This window comes from Heterodontus francisci, chromosome 36 (assembly GCF_036365525.1).
Source record: "Heterodontus francisci isolate sHetFra1 chromosome 36, sHetFra1.hap1, whole genome shotgun sequence".
Taxonomy (NCBI): domain Eukaryota; kingdom Metazoa; phylum Chordata; class Chondrichthyes; order Heterodontiformes; family Heterodontidae; genus Heterodontus; species Heterodontus francisci.
This window is the reverse complement of record NC_090406.1, coordinates 3,377,790-3,399,410: the sequence shown is the minus strand read 5'-3', so window position 1 is coordinate 3,399,410 and position 21,621 is coordinate 3,377,790. Positions and strand designations below refer to the sequence as shown.

General features: G+C 48.8%; 1 protein-coding gene across 1 annotated transcript in view; it reads right to left on the bottom strand.

The window, feature by feature from the left end:
* Positions 1-21,621, bottom strand: part of cpamd8 (C3 and PZP like alpha-2-macroglobulin domain containing 8) — a 102,833-nt gene that overhangs the window by 38,375 nt on the left and 42,837 nt on the right. Inside the window, exons 18-26 of the mRNA XM_068015767.1 lie at positions 20,389-20,556; positions 18,264-18,406; positions 16,996-17,058; positions 9,713-9,944; positions 8,701-8,854; positions 5,546-5,688; positions 5,144-5,195; positions 2,754-3,052; positions 2,234-2,459 (exon numbers count right to left, since the gene is read on the bottom strand). Of these exons, the coding sequence (XP_067871868.1) occupies positions 2,234-2,459; positions 2,754-3,052; positions 5,144-5,195; positions 5,546-5,688; positions 8,701-8,854; positions 9,713-9,944; positions 16,996-17,058; positions 18,264-18,406; positions 20,389-20,556 (1,480 nt within the window). The remainder of the gene's footprint in view (positions 1-2,233; positions 2,460-2,753; positions 3,053-5,143; positions 5,196-5,545; positions 5,689-8,700; positions 8,855-9,712; positions 9,945-16,995; positions 17,059-18,263; positions 18,407-20,388; positions 20,557-21,621) is intronic.

Here is a 21,621-nt window from a genome sequence, read left to right as displayed (position 1 = left end):
GAGAGAGAGACAGAGAGAGAGAGAGAGACAGAGAGAGAGAGAGAGACAGAGACAGAGACAGAGACAGAGACAGAGACAGACAGAGAGAGAGATAGACACAGAGATAGAGAGACAGACAGAGAGACAGACAGAGAGAGAGACAGAGAGAGAGACAGAGAGAGAGACAGAGAGAGAGACAGAGAGAGAGACAGAGAGAGAGACAGAGAGAGAGACAGAGAGAGAGACAGAGAGAGAGACAGAGAGAGAGACAGAGAGACATGTTCCATGTGCTTGCCACAGGATAGTGATCAGAAGCAGGGGTCCAGTTTGATTTTTCCCTCTCCCTAGCTGAGGAAATTTGCAGTCTCCATGCTGTGTCTTGAACTGAATGTGGGAGAGGGATCAAACTCTGAACTGTGGGTCAATGTGCCTCAGCACCACAATGAGCCATTGGGCAAACTGACGTAGCGAGCTCAGTCAACATTTCAAAGACCAGGTCAGCGTGCCTTCGATCACTCTCACTTTGGAAGTGTTGACAAGGACGTCATTCACTACACACCGTGGGGTTTAAAGAGGCAGGGACACGGGGCACAGTGCCCAGGTCCTGCAAACCAGGAGGTTCCGGAATCCACCTCCGATCAGTACGGTCTGCTGATCTCGGCTGGGATAACAGTCAGTTTTGGCCTCCCTGAGCAAGGCAGCAGGACGTTAGTCAGGGATCCTGCTCATGGTCACTGCCCTGTTACTCCCTGCTGGACAGTGCATATTTAGACATTTGGTAGGGACAGGACTGGTCTTTGCTACAGTGCCTCCAGTCACTGAATACCTGCCAACAGTCACTGCAGAGTCTCACAAATCAACTATCACACATTGGAACAAGAAAACAGCTAGGACTGTGGAACTGAACTTTAACTAGAGTCAGCACCTCAGGAGAGGAGGGGACCTGTACCCCAGTGACAGTCAGCACCTTCAGGAGAGGAGGGGACCCGTACCCCAGTGAGAGTCGACACCTTCAGGAGAGGAGGGGACCCGTACCCCAGTGAGAGTCAGCACCTTCAGGAGAGGAGGGGACCCGTACCCCAGTGAGAGTCAGCACCTTCAGGAGAGGAGGGGACCCATACCCCAGTGAGAGTCAGCACCTTCAGGAGAGGAGGGGACCCGTACCCCAGTGAGAGTCAGCACCTTCAGGAGAGGAGGGGACCCGTACCCCAGTGAGAGTCAGCACCTTCAGGAGAGGAGGGGACCCGTACCCCAGTGAGAGTCAGCACCTTCAGGAGAGGAGGGGACCCGTACCCCAGTGAGAGTCAGCACCTTCAGGAGAGGAGGGGACCCGTACCCCAGTGAGAGTCAGCACCTTCAGGAGAGGAGGGGACCCGTACCCCAGTGAGAGTCGACACCTTCAGGAGAGGAGGGGACCCGTACCCCAGTGAGAGTCAGCACCTTCAGGAGAGGAGGGGACCCGTACCCCAGTGAGAGTCAGCACCTTCAGGAGAGGAGGGGACCTGTACCCCAGTGAGAGTCAGCACCTTCAGGGGAGGAGGGGACCTGTACCCCAGTGAGAGTCAGCACCTTCGGGAGTGGAGGGGACCCGTACCCCAGTGAGAGTCAGCACCTTCAGGAGAGGAGGGGACCTGTACCCCAGTGAGAGTCAGCACCTTCAGGGGAGGAGTGGACCTGTACCCCAGTGAGAGTCAGCACCTTCAGGGGAGGAGGGGACCCGTACCCCAGTGAGAGTCAGCACCCTCAATGTATTTAAGAGAGGTTTGTGTGATGGAGGAAGATAATCACTGGAAAAAGAGAGGTTGTGTAAAAAGTGTGAGTGATAGTAATTGTTTCGGACAGATTAATGTGTGTTTTTAATCGAAATGTAAACTGAACCTTGCGATTCTAAATGAAACTACAGTAAATTTGTCCCAGATTGTGAGCTGCAATCCAATGGGATTGCTGGGTACTCATTGGCTGATACTGAAATAACAATCCCCTCTCCTCCTGGTTTCCACCCCCCACTTCCATAGGTGCTGACCCATGTTGGGACCTGGTTCCTTGAGCACCAGGGACTTCAAGTACCTCATCAAGGGGATGGATGGTATTAAGAGGCTGCCCATTCCCCATACCACTCCCAAACATTCAAAGATTAATTATCTTATGTAAATGTCAGCTTTTTTTTTTGCCTTATATTAAGTCCCATTTGTCAGTGCCCAGAGACCAAGCTCAATACAGTCTGTGCTCGGATTCCTAGATACCCTGCCTTTACCTATCATGGAGGCTGTGGCTCTCTCAGATCCCGGGACTACGTTATGAGGCACTCCAAGAGTGAAGGCTTCATTGTGGTTTTCATCGGATTCCTCCTTTCTCCAGATTTTGAACTCGCCCATCGAGCCCCAGCCAGTTGAAAAGCCGATGTAACTGATCTCAGGTAACCTGACTGCTGCCCACTCCACAATCAGAGACTCATTCGATGGTACCACACCATGTCCAACCTGAGAACAACACATCAGAAGCAGTGATACCTTTGCAAAGCCTGTGCCAGAATGCACCATGAGCTTTAAACACAGCAAGATGACACTACACATTACAGGAGGGCCAACAGACATCGCTGCGGGCAAGAAATTCCACTGGTTGACAAATTTCATGGAAATTGCTCTAAAATTGTAAGCAGGTGGAGGTTCAGCCCCAAGAGAGCTTACAGTCAGGTAGAAGGTGGAGGAGCATGCAGGGTCAACAAGGCAAAAGACCCCCTCCCTCTGTGTGTTACCATGGGAACAATCTCTCACCTGGATGATGCCAGTCTTCCAGCAAACCCAGAAGTTTCGAAACTCATCCCAGGAAAGGATGTGAGACGTGTTTGCACTGACCACTGGCTCTCCCATCTTGCTCACTGCAATCCAGGTCCTCGTGTTCTGCCGCCCTCCGATCACAATCTCAACCATTTCCGCCGTATCATGAGGTCCCGTCGATAACGCAAAGTGGGCGTCATTGTGTGCCTTCACTGCCACATCAAAGTGTACCATCCTGGCCGGTTTCTGAATGTACTGGTACTCATACTTGTTGGGAGTGGAGATATGAATCTTTTCTGATAAGACAAACAGAATAATTGCAGCCAATTCTGGGCACCACACTTTAAAAAGGATGTCAAAGTCTTGAAGAGGGTGCAGAGGAGATCTACTCGAATGGTCCCAGGGATGAGGGACTTCAGTTCATGTGGAGAGACTGAAGAAACTGGGATTGTTCTCCTCAGAGCAGAGAAGGAAAGGTCACTGACCTGAAAGGTTAACTCTGCTTCTCTCTCCACAGATGCTGCCAGACCTGCTGAGTTTTCCCAGCACTTTGTTTTTATTTCAGATTTCCAGCATCCGCAGTATTTTGCTTTTACTTTAAGATTAAGGGGAGATTTGACAGAGGTGTTCAAAATTATGAAGGGTTTTGATAGAGTAAATAAGGAGAAACAATTTCCAGTGGCAGGAGGGTTGGTAACCAGAGGGACACAGATTTAAGGTGATTGGCAAAAGAACCAGAGGAAAGATGAGGAGAAATTGTTTAACGCAGTGAGTTGTTGTGATCTGGAATGCGCTGCCTGAAAGGGTGGTGGAAGCAAATTCAATAATAACTTTCAAAAAGGAATTGGATAAATACTTGAAAAGGAGAAACCTGCAGGGTGATGGGGAATGAGCGAGGTGGGGGGGAAATGGGACTAATTGGATAGCTCTTTCAAAGAGCTGGCACAGACACGATGGGCCGAATGGCCTCCTTCTTAGCTTTGAGATTCTACACACTGAAAATAAGTATCTAAATCCCAGAGTGGGCACCCTTGGCGAGTATCACAGGCCAGGAAGGTCCATCAGTCCCCAAGTAAATGTAGTAGCTGCAAAATTCCTGGGTCACGGGGGAAATCCTGCTTCTGACTGCTATCCAGTGCTATCCAATACTCCTTTGTTATCTCTTGCCCCACCCCCACCTCACTTGCTTATAATCTGTGACTTTTCTAATATTTGTCAGTTCCGAAGAAGGGTCACTGACCCGAAACGTTAACTCTGCTTCTCTTTCCACAGATGCTGCCAGACCTGCTGAGTGATTCCAGCATTTCTTGTTTTTGTTAGGGAATTCAGGAGGAAGTTCTTTACCCAGAGAGTGGTGAGAATGTGGAACTCGCTAACACAGGAGTGGGATATGCTGATAGGGTGAGATGAAAAGGGGTGGGAGGAGGCTCGAGTGGAGCCTAAACACAGGCATGAACCAGATGGGCTGAATGGCCTGTTTCTGTGTTGTAAAACTGATATATGCAACATCTTTGACAAAGAAACATATTCCCGCATTTATGGAATCGAGGAGGGAGTGGTCTGAAGTTTGATCAAGAGGTGAGCTTTCGGGAGGAGAGGCTGAGGAGTTTAAGAGGGAACTTTAGACAGATAGATAGAACTCAGTCCCCTATCCCACAGGTCTCGCCTTGATGACCGCACAAGTTCCAGACAGCCCTGTTTGAAATACACAATCTGGATCATATATGAAGAATGCAAACTTGGATCTACAGGACTGCAGTCAAGACAAGCTCTTGTCCTCACTCCAGGCACATGTTTCCCAAGAGACGGTGATCAGGAGCAGGAATCAAGGCTTGTTCATTTCCCTGTCTAACCTACGGACTTTGAGGGCCTTTCCTGGCAAACTCAACGCAGGTCCATTTGTCCCTCAAGCAAACACCAAAACAAGTCAACTGGTCACTTGCCTCATGCGGCTTGTGGGATCTTGCTGTGCACAAATTGGCTGCTGCGTTTCCCCTACATTACAACAGTGACTACACTTCAAATGTACTTCATTGGTTGGGCAGTGCTTTGGGATGTCCCACGGTCATAAAAGGTGCTACAGAAATGGAAAGCTCCCTTTCTGGTTTCTATGGCTCATTTTCAATCTACATTTAGCAACGCAGGGAATTGCAGAAAATAGTAATTAATACAAACAGAGGGAGAATAATTCAAAATAATAATTTGAAACAGCAAGAGAAAAGAATATGAGGTTTGTGTGGTGCAGTGATAGCGAGGGTGCAATTTGGAGCTGTGGGTGTGGTCACTGGCTCGAAAGCAGTTCTACATTCCACCTCCCAAACCCCCACTGATATGGTAAACGTGTCTCTTTGCTTCATCTGGCCATTGGTTTCACTGAGTTCACATACCATTGGGACAGAAGAAGATGCTGTAGGTGTACTCCCTGGGCAATCCTTCAGGCTGCAGAACAGACAGAGAGACAAAGAACGTGAGAGAGAATGAGAGTACAATCATAGCACGAGATCGCATTATCAATTCCCGTGACGCATCACCAATTAACTCTTCACATTCCTGGCAAAAATAAAGTTAGTCATTTCCTGCTGGTTTACAGAAACCTCCCCAGCCTTACTTCCCTCTGACCATAGGATTTGCCTATTTACAACAATTGGATCTTCTGCTTGTAAGGCGACCGAGCATCCTACACACAGCCTCAGCAGCAGACGACTATGCTGTACGTTTATAAAAACAGTGTCATCTGTGAACATTGCCACGTGTGATCATTAGCTGAGCATGGAATGGGGCTCCCTCACCTCCACCAGCACACGTCTCTTCACATAGTCCATGCCAGCTGGGGTCCTCTTGTCCATGTAGCTGTCATCCAGGTACTTGCTGTTCTTCAGTGCCTGTAGCCCTCCCTCACAGCAGCTGCTCTCACTGTAAGCAAACGCTTTGGCTGTGAAAATGAAGTAACAGCCCTGTAAACGTATTCGGACACTCGTCATCACACAACCGGCAGCAGACACAACACACAATTACAGCACAGAAACAGGCCATTGGGCCCAACTACTCCGTGACAGTGTTTATGCTCCACATGAGGTGCCTCTCGCCCTATCAGCAAATCCTTCTATTCTTTTCTCTCTCATCTGTTTATCTAGCTTCCCCTTAAATGTATCAGTTATTCATGTCAGCCCCACCACATGGTCGAGAGTTCCATGTTCTCACCACTCTCCTGAATTCCTTATTGGATTTATTAATGACTATCTCTAGTTCTGATCTCCCCAGCAATGGAAACATCTTCTCTACGTCTACCATATCAAAACCCTTAATAATTTAAAGACATCCATCAGGTCATCCCTCAGTTTTCTCTTTTATAAAGAACAGAGTCTCAGTCTTTCCTGGTAGTTAAAAAATCTCAGTTCTGGTATGACCATGTGACCATTCCCAGGGCCTCAATGTCATTCATAGTTCTCCAAACATGGTCTAACTGAGGTTTGATAGAACAGTCAGACAATTACATTGAAATTTGTGAAACCTCCCAACTAACGCATTCCTCCTCTCCACATTGAAGTTAAGACTGGTGTCCTAATCTAATTTCTTTCGCAGGACCCCCAGAAGTTCCTCTTTAGCTTCCTTCCTTTTTCACTCTAAAGCATTTTCAAACTCGAGCTTTCTGTTGGGATTCCCTGCATCTTCTCTGCTACTCTTTCCAACCCTGGTGTTATCCTGTAGTCTGGGCTTTGGTCCATGACCAGAGCTTTACAAATAAGACCAACAGAGGGAGGCTCACTATCCTGTCCCAGGAATATCCCTCCATAGCCTTGTCCCTCCTTATCTTTGTAACCTTTTCAGTCCTACATCCCTCTGAGATCTCTGCATTCCTCCAATTTTGGCCTCTTCCTTCATTAGCAGTCGTGCCTTCAGCTGCCTCAGCGTTAGATTTTGAAATTCCCTCCCTCAACTTCTCCTCTTTGAAGACGCTCATAAAACCTACCTCTTTGACCAAGTTTTATGTTCACCTGTCCCAATATCTCCTTACGTGACTAGGTGTCAAATTTAATCTTGAACACTCCTTGGGATATTTTACTATATTAAAGATGCTATATAAAAGCAAGTTGTTATATCTGGTTGTACCCTTCTTGGAACATGTGATTTATGCCCAGGGAGGGTATAACAGGCCCTCGCACCCCCTCCTCACTCTTGCACAGAGAGTCAAGCTCTTCAGCATGTGCCATTGGACTGTGTAAAGATCCTGAGGGTGGCCAGGCTGTGGGATGTTGGATATCTGGCTCCTCACACTCGGGGGAAGGGGAGGAGAGGGGTATACAAGCCAATAGCCAGAAGATGGAGAGAGAAGCAAAAACCACTGACTTTGTACCTTCAATTCTAATCAGTGTTAAACAGACTGAGACCAGAGGCTTACAGGTCTCCAATCCCAGCACGCACACCAGGGCCAGGGTGAGGATTCTCCGATTACCATTCTGATGGTGGTGCGTCCACCCCACAACCCACGTCACTAGGGGCACATCTAGGAACCCAGCCTAACTCTAACTTTAAGGTTATGCCCTCTTGTTCTGGAGTCCCCCCACCAGACAAAACAGGGAGATAGAGAGAAGGGATCAAGTCCTTTATCATTTTAAACCTCAATTACTTCAACCCTTAATGTTCTACACGCAAGGGAATACAAACCTATTCTATGCAACCTATACTCATAATTTAATCCTTTAATTCCTGGTATTATTCTTCGCTGCCCCCTCTCCAAGGCCAATATATCCTTCCTGAGGTGCGGGGCCCAGAACTGAACACTGTTACTCCTGATGGGGTCTGTACAGCTGTAACATAATTTCATTCCTTTGTATTCCAGCTACCTTGATATAAAGGCCAACAATGCATTAGCCTTTTTGATTCCTATTTATACCTGTGCACTAGCTTTTAGTGATCTGTGTACATGGAGACCCAAATCCCTTTCTTCTCCCCAGTCTTTAGTCCATCACCATTAAGAACATTTTCTTTCTTGGATCCAAAGCAGATGACCTCACACTTCCCCACAGTTTGGCCCACTCACTTAATCTGTCCATGTCCCTCCGTAACTTCCTGCTCCCATCTACACAACTTACTGTGCCTCCCAACTTAGTGTCATCTGCAAACTTGGATATATAACTCTCTATTCCTTCATCCAAACCATTGATAAATATGGTGGAAAGCTGACGCCCCAGTACAGATCCCTGGGAAACACCACTGGCCACATCCAGACAAGCAGAGAATGTTCCCTTTACCCCCACTCTCTGTCTCCTACCTGCCAGCCAATTACTGACCCATGCAACGTTGCCTCAAATTCCGTGCACTCCCATTTTTGCTTATAGCCTCTTGTGTGGAACCTTATCAAATGCCATTTGGAAGTCGACATAGACAATATCCATAGACACTCCCCTTTTCACCATGTTAGTGATCTCCTCATAACCAACAAACCTAGGATGCTATAAAATGGGACTTCAGTTTCAGATAGGGAGAGTGGGGACCTGTCCGTCCCCTCCCCCAACACAGTCAGATTCAGCCCCCAGGCAGGCACGAGTAAGTTTACAGCATAGCTTTGGGGGTTGAAGCCATTTCTCTGGTGGTTATGCCCAGAGTGACCCCCACATCCATCATTGAGGAGGCCATCACGTCTCTTCCCACGAGGGGGTACCGGCCCTTGAAGGTGTAGCAACATCTTGCCTGGCTGAGTTTGTGGGAAGCCCCTATGTAGGGTGCCCCCTCGCCCTCTCCCCATTAGACACATCTGAATCGACTCTCCATTGCAATCCCAGCAGAGTGGTGACAGGACTGCATTAGAAAGACTGAGCAATTTTGTCACAGCTGTTGAGAAAACTGCCTGGAGTTTGTTTCCAAGGTCTAGGAGACCCTCTTTCCCCCACTCCGCCTCATTTATCTGGGGCATCATTCACAAGGATTTGCAGTTACCCCTCACCTGTGATGTTTGCGGGGCCCAGTTCACTGAAGGATAGGACGATGGAAGTAGGCTTCGCTTCCTCAGAGCTGATGCACATCTTTCGAGTCAGGTGACGCTTCCCTTGGTGGCCGACAAGTTTGATTCCTTTCGGAACTGTGATTTTAACATGAACCTGGAACAAGTGGGGGGAATGGGGTGATGAGATCAGTGATCAGCATAAACACAGAAGCATCCACAGAAAACACATAATTCATTGCAATCGCTACTCACATAGTAACAGGCGAAGGCCATTAAGCCCCTCGAGCCTGTTCTACCATTATAATGGATCAGGGCTACTCAGTTCCTCAACTCCATTTACTTACCTTTGTCCTTATTCCCCAATAAAAATCCATCAATCTTAGTTCTGAAATTTTTAATTGACCCCCAGCCTCAACAGCTCTTTGGGGAGAGAGAGGGAGAGAGTTCCAGATTTCCACTCCCTTTGTGTGAAGAAGTGTTTCCTGACATCACCCCTGAACGGCCTGGGTTTAATTTTAAGGTTCTGCCCCCTTGTTCTGGACTCTCCCCTCCCCCACCAGAGGAAATAGTTTCTCTCTATCGACCCGATCGCTACTCTTTATCATCTTAAACATCTCAATTAGATCCTGCCTCAGTTTCCTAAACTCAAGGGAGTACAAGCCTAGTTTGTGCAGCCTGACAACATAATTTAACCCTTTAAGCCCTGGGATTATTCTGGTGAATCTGCACTGCCACCTCTCCAAGGCCAATATATTCTTCCTGAGGTGCGGGGTCCAGAACTGAACACAGTTACTCCAGATGGTGTCTGTCCACAATCTGCACATCTTCCTTTTCCTCGTATCCCCGCCACCTGCAATGCAGTGCAGGGTCCAGCTTTCTCTTACGCTCCAGCCAACCCCCCGACCGCACACCCCAGTGATCTCTCCAACACTGGCTCCCTGGGGGTCTACAGTTCCCCAAGGGTCACCTTGACACTGTCTCTATCCCTGATCTGCTGCTGATTCCCACGTACCTCAGCACAGCTCGGGAGGTAGTTGTATACAATAAGCGGGATCTTGGTTTGCTCCCCACGGATCACAAGGTACGGCAGAGTGAAATCCACAAAGAAAGGTTTGAATGTGCTGAGTTCGGTGGGTCTTGCGAGTCCAAGGCCGCTCTCCCGTGACAGGCTTACTGCCTCAGTTACCCAGGTGGTGATCGAGTCTGGGATTTCCACGTGTAAGCGGGCTTCTCCTGTGGAATCGCTGTTGACAGGAGACAAAGGGACAAATGGTTAGTAAACAACCTTGCTATCGGCTATTCGGTAACAGAATCTCAAACCGCCTCTCAGCCTCGTCACAGAACTACAAGGGGTTTCACACGACAAAGTGCACACTCTCAAATGGTAGCAAATACGCTGGCTCATTGTGACAGTGATTCACATTAGACAGCTCTTCGTCAACGACTGCACAGAAGACTTGCATTTATATAGCGCCTTTCACAACCTCAGATGTCCCAAAGCACTTTACAGCCAATGAGGTAATTTAGAAGTGTAGTCACTGTTGTAGGAAATAAACTTTTAGGGACAGGCAGAGAACATTAGCTAACAAGAATGACAGAGACTGAACAGTGTGTTACACAGAGGGAGCTGCGTGTACCGAACAGTGTGTTACACACAGGGAGCTGCGTGTACCGAACAGTGTGTTACACACAGGGAGCTGCGTGTACCGAACAGTGTGTTACACACAGGTTCACGAGGCTGATTCCTGGGATGAAGGAATTGTCTTATCAAGAACGGCTTAACAGGTTAGGCCATTATTCATTGGAGTTTAGAAGAATGAGAGGCGACCTTATTGAAACATATAAGATTTTAAGGGGGCTTGACAGGGTAGATGTTGAGAATATATGTTTCCACTGGTGGGGGAATCTCGAACTAGGGGACATAGTACAGAATAAGGGAGCACACATTTAAAACTGAGATGCGAAGGAAGTTCTTCTCTCAGAGGGTGGTAAATCTCTGGAAGTCTCTACCTCAGAGATTTGTGGAGGCTAGGTCACTAAATGTATTTAAGGAGGAGGTAGATAGATTTTTGAAACCTTGGGGAGTTGAGGGGTATGCGGAGCTGGCCCGAAAGAGGAGTTAAGGCCTGGGACAGATCAGCCATGATCTTATTGAATGGCAGGGCAGGGCGGCACAGTGGCGCAGTGGTTAGCACCGCAGCCTCACAGCTCCAGGGACCTGGGTTCGATTCTGGGTACTGCCTGTGTGGAGTTTGCAAGTTCTCCCTGTGTCTGCGTGGGTTTTCTCCGGGTGCTCCGGTTTCCTCCCACAAGCCAAAAGACTTGCAGGTTGGTAGGTAAATTGGCCATTATAAATTGTCACTAGTATAGGTAGGTGGTAGGGAAATACAGGGGCAGGTGGGGATGTTTGGTAGGAATATGGGATTAGTGTAGGATTAGTATAAATGGGTGGTTGATGGTCGGCACAGACTCGGTGGGCCGAAGGGCCTGTTTCAGTGCTGTATCTCTAATCTAAAAAATCTAAAGGCTCAAGGTGCTGAATGGCCTACTCCTGCTCCTATTTCTTATGTTCTTATGTACTGAACAGTGTGTTACACAAAGTTAATATGCAGGTACAGCAAGCAATTAAGGAGGCAAATGGTACATTAGCCTTTATTGCAAAGGGATTGGACGACAAGAGTAACAAAGTCTTTCTGCAATTGTACAGGGCTTTGGTGAGACCACACCTGGAATACTGTATAAGGAAGGATATACTTGCCTTGGATGAGGTGCAATAAGTTAGACTGATTTCTAGATGAGAGGGTTGTCCTATGATGAGAAATTGAGTAGAATGAGCCGATACTCTCTGGAGTCCAGAAGAATGAGGGATAGAACATAGAACAGTACAGCACAGTACAGGCCCTTCGGCCCACGATGTTGTGCCGAACCTTTAACCTACTCTAAGATCAAACTAACTACCGACCCTTCATTCTACTATCATCCATGTACCTATCCAAGAGTCGCTTAAATGCCCCTAATGTATCTGCTTCTACTACCACCGCTGGCAGCGCATTCCACGCACCCACCACTCTCTGTGTAAAGAACCTACCTCTGACATCTCCCCGAAACCTTCCTCCAATCACTTTAAAATTATGCCCCCTGGTGATAGCCCTTTCCACCCTGGGAAAAAGTCTCTGACTATCCACTCTATCTATGCCTCTCATCATCTTGTACCCCTCTATCAAGTCACCTCTCATCCTTCTTCGCTCCAATGAGAAAAGCCCTAGCTCCCTCAGTCTTTCTTCGTAGGACATGCCCTCCAGTCCAGGCAGCATCCTGGTAAATCTCCTCTGCACCCTCTCTAAAGCTTCCACATCCTTCCTATAATGAGGCGACCAGAACGGAACACAATATTCCAAGTGTGGTCTAACCAGGGCTTTATAGAGCTGCAGCATAACCTCGCAGCTCTTAAACTCAATCCCCCTGTTAATGAAAGCCAACACACCATACGCCTTCTTAACAACCCTATCAACTTGGGTGGCAACTTTGAGCGATCTATGGACATGGACCCCAAGATCTCTCTGTTCCTCCACACTACCAAGAATCCTGTCTTTAAGCCTGTATTCCACATTCAAATTCGACCTTCCAAAATGAATCACTTCACACTTTTCCAGGTTGAACTCCATCTGCCACTTCTCAGCCCAGCTCTGCATCCTGTCAATGTCCCGTTGCAACCTACAACAGCCTTCCACACTATCCACAACTCCAGCAACCTTCATGTCATCGGAAAACTTGCTAACCCAGCCTTCCACTTCCTCATCCAAGTAATTTATAAAAATCACAAACAGCAGAGGTCCCAGAACAGATCCTTGTGGAACACCACTGGTCACCGAGCTCCATGCTGAATACTTTCCATCTACTACCACCCTCTGACTTCTATGGGCCAGCCAATTTTGTATCCAGACAGCCAAGTTTCCCTGAATCCCATGTGCCTCCTTACTTTCTGAATGAGCCTACCATGGGGAACCTTATCAAACGCCTTGCTAAAATCCATATACACCACATCCACTGCTCTTCCTTCATCAATGTGTTTTGTCACATCTTCAAAGAATTCGATACGCCTGTGAGGCATGACCTGCCCCTCACAAAGCCATGCTGACTGTCTCTAATCAAACCATGCTTTTCCAAATAATCATAAATCCTGTCTCTCAGAATCCTCTCCAATAATTTGCCCACTACCGACATAAGACTGACTGGTCTATAATTCCCAGGGTTAATCCCTATTCCCTTTCTTGAACAAGGGAACAACATTTGCCACCCTCCAATCATCCGGTACTACTCCAGTGGACAGTGAAGACGCAAAGATCATCGCCAAAGGCGCAGCAATCTCTTCCCTCGCTTCCCGTAATATCCTTGGGTATATCCAGTCTGGCCCCGGGGACTTATCTGTCCTCATATCATTCAAAATTTCCAGCACATCCTCCCACTTAATCTCAACCTGTTCGAACACATCAGCCTGTTCCACGCTGTCCTCACAAATGACCAGGTCCCTCTCACTAGTGAATACTGAAGATGAGGTACTAAATGAGTACTTTGCATCAGTATTCACCAAGGAGAAGGACTTGGTGGATGATGAGCCTAGGGAAGGGAGTGTAGATAGTCTCAGTCATCGCATTATCAAAAAGGAGGTGGTGTTGGGTATCTTGCAAAGCATTAAGGTAGATAAGTCCCCAGGGCCTGATGGGATCTACCCCAGAATACTGAGGGAGGCAAGGGAAGAAATTGCTGGGGCCTTGACAGAAATCTTTGCATCCTCATTGGCTATAGGTGAGGTCCCAGAGGACTGGAGAATAGCCAATGTTGTTCCTTTGTTTAAGAAGGGTAGCAAGGATAATCCAGGAAATTATAGGCTGGTGAGCCTTACGTCAGTGGGAGGGAAATTATTAGAGAGGATTCTTCGGGACAGGATTTACTCCCATTTGTAAACAAATGGACTTATTAGCGAGAGACAGCATGGTTTTGTGAAGGGGAGGTCGTGCCTCACTAATTTGATTGAGTTTTTTGAGGAAGTGACAAAGATGATTGATGAGGGAAGGGCAGTGGATGTTATCTATATGGACTTCAGTAAAGCCTTTGACAAGGTCCCTCATGGCAGACTGATACAAAAGGTGAAGTCACATGGGATCAGAGGGGAGCTGGCAAGATGGATACAGAACTGGCTCGGTCATGGAAGACAGAGGGTAGCAGTGGAAGGGTGCTTTTCTGAATGGAGGGATGTGACTAGTGGTGTTCCGCAGGGATCAGTGCTGGGACATTTGCTGCTTGAGGTATATATAAATGATTTGAAGGAAAATGTAGCTGGTTTGAATAGTAAGTTTGCGGACGACACAAAGGTTGGTGGAGTTGCGGACAGTGATGAGAATTGTCAGAGGATACAGCAGGATATAGATCGATTGGAGACTTGGGCGGAGAAATGGCAGATGGAGTTTAATTCGGACAAATGTGAGGGAATGCATTTTGGAAGATCTAATGCAGGTGGGAAGTATACAGTAAATGGCAGAACCCTTAGGAGTATTGACAGGCAGAGAGATCTGGGCGTACAGGTCCACAGGTCACTGAAAGTGGCAACGCAGGTGGATAAGGTAGTCAAGAAGGCATACGGCATGCTTGCCTTCATCGGTCGGGGCACAGAGTATAAAAATAGGCAAGTCATGCTGCAGCTGTCCAGAACTTTAGTTAGGCCACACTTTGCGTGCAATTCTGGTCGCCACACTACCAGAAGGACGTGGAGGCTTTGGAGAGGGTACAGAAGAGGTTTACCAGGATGTTGCCTGGTCTGGAGGGCATTAGCTATGAGGAGAGGTTGGATAAACTCGGATTGTTTTCAGACGGAGGTGGAGGGGCGACATGATAGAGGTTTACAAAGTTATAAGTGGCATGGACAGAGTGGATAGTCAGAAGCTTATTCCCAGGGTGGAAGAGTCAGTTACTAGGGGACATAGGTTTAAGGTGAGAGGGGCAAAGTTTAGAGGGGATGTGCGAGGCAAGTTCTTTACACAGAGGGTGGTGAGTGCCTGGAACTTGCTGCCGGGGGAGGTGGTGGAAGCAGATACGATAGCGACGTTTAAGAGGCATCTTGACAAATACATGAATAGGATGGGAATAGAGGGATATGGGCCCCGGAAGTGCAGAAGGTTTTAGTTTAGGCAGGCATCAAGATCGGCGCAGGCTTGGAGGGCCGAATGGCCTGTTCCTGTGCTGTACTGTTCTTTGTTCTTTGGTTGTTCTTTGATCTCATTGTAACAAATAAAATTCTGAGAGGGCTTGACAGGGTAGATGCTGAGAGGTTAGGTTCCCTGGCTGGGGAATCTAGAACACAGGGGCATAGTCGCAGCTAAAAGGGTGGACATTTCAGACTGAGAAGAGGAGCAATTTCTTCATGAAGAGAATTGTTAACTTTTGGACTTCTCTAGCCCAGAGGGTTGTGAACGCTCAGTCATTGAGTATAGACAAGGCTGGGATCAAGAGAGTTTTGGACTCCAAGGGAATCAATAATTATGGCGATAGTGCAGAAAGGTGAAGTTGAGGTCAACGATCAGTCATGATCTTATTAAATGGTGCAGCTGGTTTGAGGGGCCGAATGGCCTACTCCTACTTCTTACGTTTTACACACACGCAGCAATTTTTCCATTGTGTGCAGCCTGTTCATTTGAATGTGTAGTATTTGTTTTTGCCTGGCCATGCACACTGGTATCTTAAAGGAGATAAACTGGGAACGACCTCCGTGGTACCTGCCAGGTTGTTATGTGGCTGTGCACATGCAGTTTACAGGGAACACCGAGCGCTGGTTGTCATGGTGCTTGGGTATGGGATGGAGCCCTAACTTACACTACTGCCCAATGTGCTCCCCTCTCCCAACACACTGGGCGATAATAATGCAGCTCCACTCCAATAAACCTGGACCTTTGAAGGTTTGGAAGCTTCGGAAGTAGATAACTCAATTCTTTGCTCTTTTGGCTCAAAAACTGGTAATTTTTAAAATTCCCACATGGGAGCACTTAGCTTTCTGTGCCTGTGGCCAAGATATGTAAAAATTGTCAGCACTGGGAAATTTTCCAGCAATGTGTTAAGTGCTTTTATACAATTTACACAGTCTTCAGTAAAGGGCATAGAAAACATAAGCCTCATCACATCCTTAAAATTGGATTGGCTGCCTGTTGTGGCAGGTACAGTGATAACATCTCCTCATCTAGATTTACTAGATTGATACCTGGAATGAGCGGGTTGTCTTATGAGGAAAGGTTGGACAGACTGGGCTTGTTTTCTCTGGAGTTTCAAAGAGTGAGGGGAGACTTGATTGAAGTTTATAAGATCCTGAACGGTCTTGACAAGGTGGATGTGGAAAGGATGTTTCCTCTTGTGGGTGAGTCCAGAACTAGGGAGCACTGTTTTAAAATTAGGAGTCGCCCTTTTAGGACAGAGATGAGGAGAAATTTTTTCTCTCAGAGGGTGGTGTGACTTTGGAATTCTCTGCCTCAGAAGGACATTGAATATTTTTAAGGTGGGGTAGGCAAGGGAATCAAAGGCCGAAGGGCCTGTTCCTGTGCTGTAATTATCTTTGTTCTTTGTTCTTTGTTATGGGGGGGTTGAGGGGAGTGTGGAATTTGAGACACAAACAGATCAGCCATGATCTTATTGAATGGCGGAGCAGGCTCGAGGGGCTGAATGGTCTACTTCTGCTCCTAATTCATATGTTCCGATGCAATCTTAGAACAACATGCTGCACAACTTCCCAATAATGGAAGATTTGCATTTATATAGCACTTTTCATGACCACTTTACAGCCAATGAAGTACTTTTGAAGAGTAGTCACTGTTGTAATGTAGGAACAGTGACTACACTTCATAATTCCCTGATTCACAAACCCCACCTGTGTATTTACAAAGCAGTCCCTTGTTCTGAATTGAAGTGTGACAAATCATGGGGTGATATTGAGTCATGCAGACTTAGAAGATCCCAAGCTCCTTGTCTCCAACCTCCATCCCAGTTTCTGCTGTTCGCTGAGCACAGTCAGGTGACCGCTGTTTTGAACCTCTACTCTGGGTTGACCCCAGAATAACCAGATCAAAACCAGTTCTAATTAGAGTCGGACTGTGGGGAGATGCATTGTTCAACAGCACAGTTTCCTGCCCATTACACGTAGCTTATGGGAATTAATCTCTCCCAAACCCAGGTTAGACTCAATGGGAATGGAATGGACAGCTATTCCAATCCACTGTTGCATGTCATTGCGAATCCCGATTTCATTGTTCATACCTAATGTTGAGGCAACGCCAGATCCAGGTTTCCGGAAAGAAAGTCCTTTTCCTCTTCTCAGCTCTGAGTGGAAATAAACCAATCGAGTGTTAGAGAGGAGCAGAATGTGATTGGGAAGTCAGCTGGCGAAGTCGAGCCCAGCCATGGAATTTCTCTTAGTTACCTTTAGTGTCATGCCCTATACACCCTACAGTGTAAACTTCACACGCTCTCATCTCTCTCTATTTCACTGATGGTTCAATGGACTTTGACCTCTCCTGACTTCTTGATCCTAACTTCAGAACCAGTAGATCACTGGGTTCAAACTCCATACCAGGAACGTGAGCACAAAATCCAAGTCAGTACAGAGGGAGCGCCGCACCGTCCGAGGGTCAGTGCAGAGGGAGCGCCGCACCGTCCGAGGGTCAGTGCAGAGGGAGCGCCGCACCGTCCGAGGGTCAGTGCAGAGGGAGCCTTCGCTGCACTGTCGGAGGGTCAGTACAGAGGTGGCGCTGCGAAGTCGGAGGATCAGTACTGAGGGAGTGCCGTACTGTCGGAGGGTGAGTACAGAGGGAGCGCCGCACCGTCCGAGGGTCAGTGCAGAGGGAGCCTTCGCTGCACTGTCGGAGGGTCAGTACAGAGGTGGCGCTGCGAAGTCGGAGGATCAGTACTGAGGGAGTGCCGTACTGTCGGAGGGTGAGTACTGAGGGAGCACCGTACTGCCGGAGGGTCAGTACAGAGGTGGCGCTGCGAAGTCGGAGGATCAGTACTGAGGGAGCGCTGCAAAGTCTGAGGGTCAGTAGTGAGGGAGTGCCGTACTCTCGGAGGGTCAGTACTGAGGGAGTGCTTCACTGTCGGAGTGTCAGGAGTCAGTACTGAGAGTGCTGCACTGTCGGCGGGGTTGTGTTTCGGTGAGACGTTAAAACGAGGGGGAGAACACTGCAAACATCAGATGACTGGATAACTGAGCAGACACAGAATTGTACTCAGTCCATCCTGCCTCTGCAGGCTCTTTGAAAGAGCCATTTACTCAGTCTCATTCCCCAAAGACCTGTAACTTTTCCTTTTCAAGGATATACCTCACCCCACTCCCCCAAATCCATCTAGTTAGGCACATTGTCTTATTGGTAACACTGCCATGCTGAAGCTCAGCTGCACCAGCTGGTCATCACCCTGCTGACCCTGAAACGAGGTCCCACAGCTCTGCAATGAAGAGTAAAGCTTCAGAGACGCAGATCAACACCCATTCAAACAAAGAGTGATGCCATGGCACAGAGTGTTTCTCTTACCTGGGTACATTCCTTGGGTGCAAGGCTGCCACAAGGGTGCCAGTGTGGGGCTGGAAAGCAGGCACTGCCTCGTCTGTGAACATCCCCCCGTTCTGTCTGTGATTCAGGCTCACTATGTCAGTCATGACCACCAGACCCGTTTCCTAGGTAACCGAGGAAGCAGAGGCAGATCAGAGAACAAGTCCAGGGTAGAATAACTTCCACCATCCAGAATCTCTCCCAATCAGTAATGGGAGTGTCGCGTAGAGCAAGGCTGGAGCTTCTGGGGTGGGGTGGAGGGCCCTGAGAGTTCATGCAGCAGGCCCCTTCCCTGGCCCGTTCCTCCAACTTCAGCTCCATCACTGTGAAAGTACGCTAGAGAATCCAGAACATTCCCTGCCCTGAAATCTGGAGGAAGAGTGGTCAACAGGCTGTGCCCACCTGGAGTGAGAGAAGATTCAGACCGGGGGTAGTGGTCAGAGCACAAGCAGTGATTCGAATGACCAAGTGATGGAACACTCACTCAACACACCGAGGGTTTTGTGCCACACAGTGTCCAGCGTGACCTGGGACAGATCCCCAGTTGGTGCAGAGAAAGTTCATCGCAGCTAAGTCAATGATGGCGATGACCTTCAAATCAGCCTCATTGGCAGTAGATTAAACAGAGTTCCTGCTCTCGACAGTGTGTGTGGGACCCGTACCCCAGTGAGAGTCAGTATGTGTGGAACCCGTAGCCCAGAGAGAGTCAGTGTGTGTGGGACCCGTAGCCCAGAGAGAGTCAGTGTGTGTGGGACCCGTAGCCCAGAGAGAGTCAGTGTGTGTGGGACCCGTAGCCCAGAGAGAGTCAGTGTGTGTGGGACCCGTAGCCCAGAGAGAGTCAGTGTGTGTGGGACCCGTACCCCAGTGAGAGTCAGTGTGTGGGACCCGTACCCCAGTGAGAGTCAGTGTGTGTGGGACCCGTAGCCCAGAGAGAGTCAGTGTGTGTGGGACCCGTAGCCCAGAGAGAGTCAGTGTGTGTGGGACCCGTAGCCCAGAGAGTGTCAGTGTGTGTGGGACCCGTAGCCCAGAGAGAGTCAGTGTGTGTGGGACCCGTAGCCCAGTGAGAGTCAGTGTGTGTGGGACCCGTAGCCCAGTGAGAGTCAGTGTGTGTGGGACCTGTACCCCAGTGAGAGTCAGTGTGTGTGGGACCCCTACTCCAGTGAGAGTCAGTGTGTGTGGGACCCCTACTCCAGTGAGAGTCAGTGTGTGTGGGACCCCTACTCCAGTGAGAGTCAGTGTGTGTGGGACCCCTACTCCAGTGAGAGTCAGTGTGTGTGGGACCCCTACTCCAGTGAGAGTCAGTGTGTGTGGGACCCCTACTCCAGTGAGAGTCAGTGTGTGTGGGACCCCTACTCCAGTGAGAGTCAGTGTGTGTGGGACCCCTACTCCAGTGAGAGTCAGTGTGTGTGGGACCTGTAGCCCAGTGAGAGTCAGTGTGTGTGGGACCCGTAGCCCAGTGAGAGTCAGTGTGTGTGGGACCCGTAGCCCAGTGAGAGTCAGTGTGTGTGGGACCCCTACTCCAGTGAGAGTCAGTGTGTGTGGGACCCCTACTCCAGTGAGAGTCAGTGTGTGTGGGACCCCTACTCCAGTGAGAGTCAGTGTGTGTGGGACCCCTACTCCAGTGAGAGTCAGTGTGTGTGGGACCCCTACTCCAGTGAGAGTCAGTGTGTGTGGGACCCCTACTCCAGTGAGAGTCAGTGTGTGTGGGACCCGTAGCCCAGTGAGAGTCAGTGTGTGTGGGACCCGTAGCCCAGTGAGAGTCAGTGTGTGTGGGACCCATACCCCAGTGAGAGTCAGTGTGTGTGGGACCCGTAGCCCAGTGAGAGTCAGTGTGTGTGGGACCCGTAGCCCAGTGAGAGTCAGTGTGTGTGGGACCCGTAGCCCAGTGAGAGTCAGTGTGTGTGGGACCCCTACTCCAGTGAGAGTCAGTGTGTGTGGGACCCGTAGCCCAGTGAGAGTCAGTGTGTGTGGGACCCATACCCCAGTGAGAGTCAGTGTGTGTGGGACCTGTAGCCCAGTGAGAGTCAGTGTCTTCAGGAATGTGGAAATTGGAAATGAAAAGCCTGTTATGCAGAGCAGAACCGAAGGAGTAGGAGTTGATGCTTACACTGAAGGCAAAGTGGGCATCCTTGGTGATATCCCAATGCCAGGGGAACACAGAAGATCTCCTCCTCCGCCGACGTCGTGACGACAGCCCTGGCCACCAGAAGTGGCCATCGTCCTTCGGAATTCCAAAAGCATCCGAAACATCATAATCAGCCAACTCCTGGAATACCTGGAGAATGATCGGATAGGGTTCAAAGTTGGACTAAAGCAGGTACCCCTTCCATGCCCCGTTACACAAACCATGGGCACTGCCTGGCACAGGGAATAACAGGAAACAAGTGACACTTGCTGTACTGTACAGATCCAGGCATCTCCATCCATAAAAATGCCCATGGCCTCTCTGGCTGGGAGCCACTGAAGCACCTTGTCGATAATTGTTTCTCCAGAGGTTTTGCTGTAACCAAGGCTCAGACCATTGGATCAGAGTTATACTGCTGCTGCTTCAGAGACAAGCCGTACATCTCACACAAACACAGCTCATCTTCCTCTTTGGCCACTTTGGTGTGAGCTCGCTGGGAGAGTCAGTGATTAAATGCGGCAGCTGGTATGGTCCAGGGACAGATCTAGAAGAGACCAGGGAGTTTCGAGCACGGACTGTGATGAGTCTGCTGCTCTGAGCAGTCGGGTCTGTGGTTGTAAACGTTCCCAGCAAGGAGAATAAAATCTTTCCTGCTCTTGAACAATCAGTGAGTCCGTCTGGAAAATGCAAACGTCAGACGAGGACAGGATTGGGGTCTGCTGTGATACCCCACATGGTCAAATATCTGCATGACTGTCTCATGCATGGGGAATGGGCTGCTTGAGGTGGGGGCAACTGTGATCCGATCCATTATTCCAGTGAGAGCCTGCACATCAAGACAGCAGTCGAGGGAATCCTTATATCATCCCTTTCCCAGATGGTGTAGAGAGCTCAGGATTACATGCGGCAAACACATAGATTAAAGCTCTGCTCAGACCCATCAGGAGTAACTGCGTTCAGCTCTGGGCACCACAACTCAGGAAGGATAGATTTGTCTTGGAGGGGGTGCAGTGAAGATTCACCAGAATAATCCCAGGGCTTAAAGGGTTAAATTGTGTACAGGTCACACAGACCAGGCTTGTATTCCCTTGTGTGCAGAAGAGTAAGGGGTGATCTAATTGAGGTATGCAAGATGATTAAAGGATTCAATAGGGTCGATAGAGAGAAACTATTTCATCTGGTGGGTGAGCAGAGTCCAGAGCAAGGGGGCAGAAC